This window comes from Buceros rhinoceros, unplaced genomic scaffold (assembly GCF_000710305.1).
Source record: "Buceros rhinoceros silvestris isolate BGI_N320 unplaced genomic scaffold, ASM71030v1 scaffold11782, whole genome shotgun sequence".
Taxonomy (NCBI): domain Eukaryota; kingdom Metazoa; phylum Chordata; class Aves; order Bucerotiformes; family Bucerotidae; genus Buceros; species Buceros rhinoceros.
Window position 1 is genome coordinate 68,159 of NW_010400713.1, and position 9,991 is coordinate 78,149.

The 9,991-nt window shown below is 39.1% G+C and overlaps 1 protein-coding gene across 1 annotated transcript in view; it reads right to left on the minus strand.

The window, feature by feature from the left end:
• The window catches only part of ARHGAP6 (Rho GTPase activating protein 6), a gene marked incomplete at its 5' end in the record, with an annotated part of 28,403 nt that extends 19,191 nt beyond the window's left edge, over window positions 1–9,212 (minus strand). The window contains 4 exons of the mRNA XM_010131991.1: window positions 278–428; window positions 4,055–4,110; window positions 7,263–7,458; window positions 9,165–9,212. Of these exons, the coding sequence (XP_010130293.1) occupies window positions 278–428; window positions 4,055–4,110; window positions 7,263–7,458; window positions 9,165–9,212 (451 nt within the window). The remainder of the gene's footprint in view (window positions 1–277; window positions 429–4,054; window positions 4,111–7,262; window positions 7,459–9,164) is intronic.
• Between the last annotated feature and the right edge of the window lie 779 nt (window positions 9,213–9,991).

Consider the following 9,991-nt stretch of genomic DNA (forward strand, 5'->3'; position numbering starts at 1 on the left):
GGGTCAGGATTTAATAGATAACATGAATCATATACTATATAGAAATACAAAAATAGGTATAATAAGTGTTATCTTGGTTGTTTTAGTTTTCTGAGCTATACCTACACAATATGAAAACAAAGGGAAGAACTCACCAAATTTATACTGTACAAATATTTCAAGCAAATTAAGGATAGCGTATTAAATGCACAGAAAGAAAGAACATGGTAGTGGAGATGAAAGAATTCAAACAGGTAAGCATTTGAAAACTGGTAAATCAAGACGCTGTAAAGCTCACAGAGGGTGTTGATGAAAGGTGTGTAAAGTTCTCTGGTGAGAAGCGGGTCAGGCATGTCACGCAGGAACTCCTTCAACAAAGCAGCAACATCATGAATGCTGTGCTCTTCGTCTAATACAACATCTACGCCCCGGTCAAACTCTTCACGCAACTGAAAAACATTGTGACAAAAACCACAGTCACTCAGAGGTCCCAATCAGTACATGCCAAACACAGAATAACTTTAAAGATGTATATTTACCCATTTTCACTTCCCAGATTGAACATGACTAGTTTTTGGTAAGGTCAAAGATATAATTCATGTCTAATTGCTACTTATTCCATGATACATAACTTGAGGTTTGTACTGGACCGTAATAAAATACAATACTTCTATTCCAGGTAATATATGGCACTTTTTAGGATAAAACGTGCCCAAATAAATATATAATTTTTTCAGAAACGTTAGATTAATATCAAAGGCAGAAACCAGGGAGAATAAGGAAAACTGCAAGAAGGACTTTTTTTTATCACCTTACTGCATTATCCCTAAATTTTAGGGCCAGAAAGACTAGAAATGCATTTCATAACATTTTTGTACAAAGACATCGATGAGACAATGTTAACGTCCACCAAACTCACATTTCTCTCGTGATTTCAGACTGTATTTAAGTATAGGCATTACGCAGCCAGGTTTCCACATCTTGTTTTGCCTTCCTAACTGCCTATAATTAAATTGTTATATTCACCAAGTGATCATCACTAGGGAGTTAAAAACCAGCAAGCTAATACCACTACGAAGTATCACTAATTTTTCCCAGTTACAGTCCTCAGACAAATTCTGTACAATTCAAAGGCATCACGCTTCTCAAATGCAGAAGAATTCCCTCTCCCACATCCAATATGCCTTACAAAAAGATTAAAGCCTGCTCTTCTGGAGAGATTTCCCAGCACCATGAGTAGAATACTTTCTTCAGGCTGAGAGTTCCACCTTCTACTCCCTAGTTTTAAAACCAGATAGGTTTAAAAACTAGATAGTTCTAAAACTATATCCTAGGAAAATTTTGTATGTTTGCTACTACTAAGAGGTATCATGGTCTTACATATATCTTCTCAGAGAGTAATTATATCTAAATCTTACTAAACAAGAGGGAATTTGAGGTATCTGCTTTGTTTACCAGGATTAGTAGAGATATATCAAAAAGAAGAAAGAAGGAACGTCACAAGCAAATTACGTGTCTGTGATAATCTGCTGCAAATCTTAATCACAGGCAAATCTATCCTGGTGTGTATAGTGTGGAGGAATGTAGAAAATCCCACGTTTTCATCTAAAATTGTGCTTTTATAATGGGTGTGAAAGGTATGCTATAAAAACTACAGCCTCCTCTCTAATGTATTAAGACTACTTTTAACAACACTAATATCAGTCATTACTGATAATGAATAAATATGCTATGAAGACCAGAATTTGTACTTTATTTAGTATTATGCTACCCACTGCTGATTTGGGGTAAAAGATTTTCCAGTGCCAACTTGGGGATTTCATTCCCAGCCCAGTTCTACTCTCCTGAATGGTGGCAAATGCAGAACATCCCTGTGGAGCATCATCAGCTACCTCTACCCAGAAGACTGCTTCTGCACTTCCTGACCAAAAGCAGCTGAGGCAACAGATTACCACTGCATCAGGAATTCAGACTTCCCAAATAGCTGTCTAAATTATAAATGGCTGTTACAGCCTTGAATATGGCACTTCTGATGTGATATCCTGTGAGGCTTACAGGGACGTCCCATCAGATCAGGTATCAGATAATCACTGGTGAAACGGGGCTACATTTCAGGCCCAGGTATCACGGCTGTTAAAAGCTTGTATTTCTAAGTCTAAGCTTTAGGCTTCTTAGATTTTATTTACAGGGAATACTTTCAGACTTTTGGAAAATGCAGCTGGTGAACTACAGCATCCGCTGGAGCTTAAGACGTGAGAGCTGAGGACATCCATACTAGGAGAGGGAACGGGAGAGCAGAGCTCCAGCCATGTCACTCATCAACCTCAGGGTCTGGCAGTTGCTTATCTGTGAAGTCACCAGGCCTAGCACAGAGGGTTGCCCACCCTAAGCTCAGCAACGATGCTCTGCTCCAACATCTGTATAGTTTCTGGGCACAAGCTGGTACCTGGCATCCAGATGTACCACACCTACCACCTCGAGTGTACGCTAGCTCAGGAATCTACACCCCACTGCACGTGAAGGAAGCAGTTTGTAATAGACGCACTTGTTCTAGATTTCCTCTTCCTGCTCACCAACCAAAAGCCTCGCTGGCACATCATTTACTTACTTAGGTACTTATTGCAACAAATGACAGTTGAAATACGACATTTTCTAACTGAGGGAGAAAGGGTAATAAAACCATGCCTACTTTCTACACAACAAGAAGTAATGAACAGCTGCAAAAGCACATCAAAATCTGAGTGCTGGGTTTGGCTTTCCACGGTTCAGAAAATGAGTGGAATTTTAATTGAATCCAGACTTTCCCATGCGTTCCTGTTGACAACATTTATTATTGTAACTGCAAAGGCCAAGTTGATGCTTCCATGTTCTTTAATGAAATATTTTAGTTCACCCAGCTCAATAAATTAGTCCATGTAATAGAATACACAAATACCAAAATCTCTTGATTTCCTCAGCTTTTGAAAACACAGTAAAAGAAAAAACTGGTGGAAGTCACTGATGTTCGAGGTAAGGCTTAGTTTACAAGTACATGATACAAACCCTCTGCTTTTTCCCCAGAGGCGAGATGCAATTGCACTTACCCCCGTCATTGAAGCTTGTAATGCAAATGACAGGCAACTTACTTTTCAATACTTTATGTAGTTCAGCATTGATCTAACAACTGCATGAATGTTTTTAGCTTTGTGTTACGCCAGCCACTTGGCAGTACAAACTGCTAGAGAATAAGCTACAAGTCAGTTGGCTATACTGTACCACCAGCCAAAATCAAGTCAGTTTAGCTATTCAAGGTAACTTTTCAGGTTTTTTTTTTTAATTTCCTATTTGATCTTTTTGGTCTTGCACTTCCTGGCAGGGGTATTTACCTCTAACTTCCTATTCCCTCCCTAAGCATCACGCAGCCATTAAGCACCATTCCCTACTGCTCTAATTCAACGTGTATTCCCAACTTCTGAGAATAACGATGCAACATCTAGGTCTGCGGAAACATCCGCTTCTGACTTTGTCTCTGGAACCTAACTCCACACTATCTTTGCCTTTTCAACTTTTGGCTGAGACTAGGACTTGGATGGGTTTGCTCTGACCTTCAAGTTTAACAGGGGTAAAAGAAAGGTGATATTTGGGAGCAGCAATCTGAGGGTCAAAGAGATTGTTCTGTACTTTCACATTTTCTCGTACTGTGAGTTTTCCAAAAAGGATTTACAGTTTGGGTTTACTTTGGGAGCTTCAGCTGTTTCTGCGATGGAACTATGAGCCAAGATTTTTTTTTTCCTGCAGTGTAACCTTTGGAAAATTTCATCACTGTAGTCTATTTGGATCTCCAACACTGTGCTTCTTCTGCAGAGCAAAACATACAGAGACTGTTAACCTGCTGAGAATCTGACAAGGATTTCATCAGATACAAAAGATGACTGGAAATGGCCTGATACAAGCCATCAAAAAAACAATAAAGTCACTGACCCAGAAAAACTGAATTTCACCAGGTGACAGATGGGGAGGAAATCACTTAACAGAACAGAATCAGGTTTATTTGTTTCATAGATAAGGAGGGAGATGTGCATCCATATCCACTCACCTGTCTCACTCTCTTTTTTGAGCTTCCAACTCTGAATATTCCTACTGTCTGGAGACCTGCAAGTGTAGTACATCAGACAACTGTTTTATTTTCTGCTGAAAATTGCACTGAACCAAAGCAATCTGGGCAATGTGTGTATTTAAAAGAATAAAAAAACCCATAATGTGCTTCTCTACAAATTTGTACTTACCATGCTGAGTCAAAGTCAAAAACCCAGCTGTTTTGGATTAAGAAGCCATCCACCGTAGTTTTTAAGGACCTCACATCACCTAACCTGCAAATTGGCGTTTCTGTGACATTTCTTGAGATGCCATTTTGGTAGTTCCAGTGCTAGTCCGTAAGAGACAGAGGTATGTGGCGAGTGAGGAACTGCTTGGCATTTGGAGGTGGCACTTCCAGGACTGACATCAAAGAAAACAGGCAATAAAATAACTAAATATTTGGGTACCGAGCTGTGTCTTTGGATACAGGGAGCAGTCGCTGTTTGGGGTTACCACTGACTCTGTAATGCCTGTCAAGACAAAGCTGAGAGTTTCCTTCAAAGGGACGCAAGTAGCGCAGCTAGGCAGATTATGAGAGGGAAGAACTCTGCCTGGGAGTTGCGTGCAGTTTACAGCGTAGTAACAGCTATTATCTAGAGGGAAAGCTATAAAGAAGTACTGGTGTACTTCAGACAAAATGCAGATGATGTGTGTCTCGTCATTTAGACTTAAAGTGACTTGGAGAGATGGGTGTTGCCTGCTGTTCCCTTAGAAATCAGATCAACCGTTCTTCTAGCCCTGTAGATACCACTAGAATATCAAACAAATGACAATGTGGTTGTTGAATGGACATACTTTGCTGAGTAAGAGAAACTGAAAAACTTGAGAGTAAATGTCACCATAGTGGTGACATGGTCTTTGGCCATAAGAATGTGAGTGGAAACCTTAGAGACTTAAGCAGCTGTATACATATCATTTTACACAGTTAGACACTTTCTGCAAAAAGGATGATGGTTATCTACAAACTTCGAGAAGTTTACAGTCTAACAATAGACCCGCTACTCTGCAACATTCATTTTCTCTATTGACATACAGGAGATGGAAAAGAACCTTGCAAAACAAATGCCTTTTGGCTGCCATGAGGCTACACTTCTTGCTAGGGATGTGTTGCTTTGCAGTGGTGTTTGGAGTTGCAGATTTTTGTTGGGAGAAATTCAGATAGTTGCCTTTCAGTTTTTAGTCTCAACTTGACACCTCTCCAAATACTCTTCTGTCTTTGGTTAAGAGAGAATTACATTGATGGAATAACACTTCGTAAATCCATGAACACTGGCAGCGAATCATCTGAGACAGAGACTCACATGGGGCAAAAAGTGGAGGTTGCTTACCAGTTCCTGCACAAACACACAGCATTTGTTTTACACTGCGGGTCTGTAGGAAGTCAAGCTTTTACAATTCTGGGACATGATCTCAGGGAAAAAAGGGAAGGTGAACAAGGCCAGGGGACTTCATGGCTAAAAAATCAAACATTTTGTCACAGAATGTTCAAAACGATCATTTAAAGCATTCATGAGAAACCCCTAGGTGATCTGCTGCTAAAAAGCTGGCCTACGGGACTTAGGCATACAGGCAAGTATTTTCAGAATGATAAACTTGGTCCATTACATAGCCTGGAATGATGTTGCTACAGGATTGTTGCTAGAACAGAAAGTACTCTATTACCCCTAAAGCCAATGAAAAAACAATAGTGTCCGTCTCCAGCAATCTTTAAATTTCTCAAAGTCAACCAATCCTGATGGTTTGTGAACGGTGGATTAAATTGAAAATTGAAGAAATCGATATTTGCCCCAAATTATCCCAGATTATTGTGTTATGGGGTTCTACAGTGCACTCAGAAAATGCACAAAGAACCATCACAAATTTTCTTTAAAAGGGAACTTTAATGTAAACCCAAGTATTTTAGTAAAGAATGTTGTACAGGAAAGAATCTTTGTTATGACAGTGGGTTAAGTCAATTAAAAAAATTATCACAGATGTTCAAATGACATAAAATCACAGTATCCAAAATATACTCAGCTGGATGACTTTTTTGGCTGACTCAGAAACTTTTATGTTCTCCAAACTCAGCTACCCCTGCTTAAAGGGATGGAAGTCATTCATCTCAGACTTAATCATCCCCACACTTGTTTGTCAGCCATGGTATCTAATCTCATAAAAAGCTAACAATGACTATCTTCCGCTGTTTTCCTTTGTATATTTTTAAGCAACACCATTTTCAATTCTGTATGTATTCAATTAGCATTGTTGTTTAAATTGCAGTCTATCATCTGCAAAAGCTTCTCACTGAGAGTCAGTAAATTATTTCTTTCTGGTCAAACTAGGCATCAAAATGCATCAAGTGGTGTTGCAGTCACCATTACTTAATGGTTTATTTATTATCTGGCCATGCGGCAAGTCCATCTTGCTGTGGCCAAGTTATTTCACTGAAGATCTTTACAAGATTAAGAAACACTGGGAGAGATGTTGAACAGCCACCTTGATTATTGCTTCTGCATTACATAAAGCTGGTGGGAAGTTTGCATCTGAATGACCATGAAGACAGGAGAACAATATTGTCAGGAATTTATAATTCCTTTCGGAGAGAGCAGGCCTATCAGGAGGACTCAAGCCAAGACAAACTGAGCAGCCAGCCTGCAAGCCTTGTAGTGAACAGGAAAAGCTTCTTTGAGCTTAATATAATTTAGCACGGGATTTTTTCTTTCTCTGAGACTCTATCTTCAAATGCTGTTTCTAGTTAAATCTTGCAGTGAAGTATAGACAGTTAATTTAGTCCTTACACCTTAAGATCTACTGTCTGAGGAGAACAGCTCCAGGCTGACTGGCACATTTCAGACTTTCTTAGGGTAAACCAATGGGGTGGGAAGAGCTGTTCCTGCAGAGCTGAGCACTGCAGCGCGAGACGAATGACCTCCAAGAAATGCCTCTTCTCCTGTGCTGCATGGGCCAGTCTGCAAGCTTGTAGCGCAGATCCTTAGCTTGGGAAGATATAATCTAAGTAATTATTTGTGAGACGGTATCTTTAGAAAGAAGCAAAATAGGAGGGAAAGTGTCTGACTTTCAAAGATGTCCTTGCAAGTGGAAGTATACGCTTGCTTCTCAAAATACACATTTATTTATATTATAGTAAAAATATATCTGCCACTCCTGGGAAAACAAAATATTCTTACCATGCTTTTCCAAGTGCTGACAGCAACTATCTACAAGCCGGGGAACCTGCCTGTAAATAGGGTTCAGGCTTAGTTTCTTATCTCTTGCCTTTTCTTTCTTGTTCTGAGCTTCTGCTGGCAAAGAGAGCTGGAGAGCCTCTAACAATCGTGACTGATTGTCATCAAGATCTGTTATAGAGTCCACAGACATCGCACCCTGTAAAACACACACACGTGAACAGTCAGGATGGCTGGAGGAATCTAGACACCACAGGACTCTATCTAACAAAGACTTTTGCCTACCTGCATTTTAAACAAACTAATATAAAACTACAATTTGCTACACAGTTTTTGTAAATTAATGAAGTTATAATACCAGTGTAATGGATGGCAAAATCACAATTGCACCAACGCTATTATTACCATACTAAAAGGACTACAAATTAGATACTGAAAAACACTAAATGCTTTCCACTCACTCGGCACACCTTTTTCTTGTTGTAAGCCGGCACATACTGCAGGACAAGGATGAATCCTGGCCTGTGTGTGCACCTCAGCAGTACGATATTAGTATCCATGCAGATACATACACATTTTAAAACCTGACTCCCTACTTCTTCTGCAGCTCCAGTATCAGTGAAAATGATTTGTGACTGCACACCACATTAAAATTAACTAATAACACAAATACATAGAACTGCAGAGATTTAGTCTCATGCTATCACAGAACCAGGACACATGAGAGAAATAGAGGGGTAATATTTTTTAGATAATTCTGCTTCGTGTCTCTTAATATTTTAGAATCATTAAAATTCCAATGAAAGCTTGAAAACTATGTTTGGGTTAAAGCAAGGCACAAGAATTCAAGCAGTCGGTAATGCATAAAGCAGCACAAGCAGCAGGTGGTTTATTCCATGCTTCAGTGTTCACACTTGAAAAATGTTTTTCAAACCACAAGTTTACTGTCACTTCAAAATTATCATTTGCCTCAATTGTCATTAAACCTATCAAGCAAAAACATTTTGGGGGATATCTAGGCTTACAAATAATAGTAATATAAGAAGAAAAATTTGGGCTTTCATTATTATTAAAAATATCTACTGTAAACTATTTTCTTTCTTTCTGAAACAAAGGATACATTTCACCATAACATAAAATGTACTGCACAGGGACAGCACATTGTCCTAAGAAATAATGAACAAAAAGTAAATTCCCATTAAAAACTTTGCTGACAACACTAATTTCTTAAAAGTATGCTGTTCTGCTGACAAGTATTTCATGGACTGCTGGTGAGATCTCTATGTCTTTTAAACTGGTACCTGCTGGGGAATTTCAAGCTCTGCAAGTATTTCTTCCATCAGCCTAAAGGACTGAACTTTCCAATGATTTCAGACTCATAGGCAACTCATACAAAGTCCACTGAGGTTTCAAATGAATTTAAAAATTTTTAGCTCATAGTATCTTTTTTTTTTTAAATCTAACTTATCAGGTATAGATCTGTTTCTTATAACTCATGAAAGACTTATAAATAAAACACAGTGAAGTTTTGAGATTTTTTTTTGGACCCACATCTCTAAACAATTACTAGACCCATTAGAATGCAACTTTGCCCTTGAATTCTGGTATCTCTCAGAAGTACATTTGCTTGATTCCCTTTACAATTTCTTGCCAAAAGGAAACAAAAAAAACCCCAAACCAAACAAGAATCTCTGGCTCTGATCCACGTCTGTCAAATTCCAACTGCACAATTTTTCTATTTTGTTTTTAAGAGGTTGGGGTTTCAGACATCAGAATTAGATGACTGACGCTGAAAATCCTAACAACGTCCTCACTGGTGCAGCTCCCAGGCAGTTCCTGTATGACAGGTGCCCTCCTTTATACCCTGCCTTTACTGGTCCCTCCTTGTCTGCAAAGCATTCTCACCTCATGAATCATTCTTATCACAAAGTCACTTAAGTCGGATTCAGATCCCTAAAATAGATGTAAATACAGTAAGTTCACCCTTACCCTTGGGCATTTTATCAAAGTTGTGGATTAACTGGGGCACTGACCTGGCTTTAGGAAGAGTGACCTTGAGTTCAGTGGCTGAAGAACAGCACTGCTTGGCAATACCGAGTTCAGGCCAGCTCTGATTTAAAATTCCAAAGTGCACAGGAAAACACTACCAAGAAAGTCTATGGATCCAGCTCAAACTCAGCCAGACCTTTTACTCTGGGGTCAACCAGACCTATCTGACTGCTGGAGAAGGATGAAGGAGATCACGGATGTTGCTGCCCACTACTCCAGGACTATTAACACAGGCACAGTGCTATTTTACTTGGACTGCAGTACCCAATAACTGAAGAAAAATCTTGTTCCACTTACTAGGCATTACCCTTGCACATAATGGTACCAGACCATGCTCCACCATGACAAGCTCAAAATCTAAATAAAGTGGCCAAGTCTTAAGCTAAGCACACAAAACCACAAAGGAAAGTGGAGATTAAATAGGAGATGGGAAGAGGAAAAAGAAAATGAAGGCCAGAGGTAAAGAGGTGGAATGAAAGTCATATGAAGCTTTTATTTACTTGTTAAGGTTCTCTTTTGACGAGATGAGCAATACTACAGAGTATGGATGGGATCAAGTACTGTCCATGGCAGATCCATTTACACTCCATACATTACGCTATTTGAATAGTAAAGCAGTATGACTGAGCTCCTAATTCCTGAATAAATTTTGGCTGCATAATATACATATATATATAAAAATA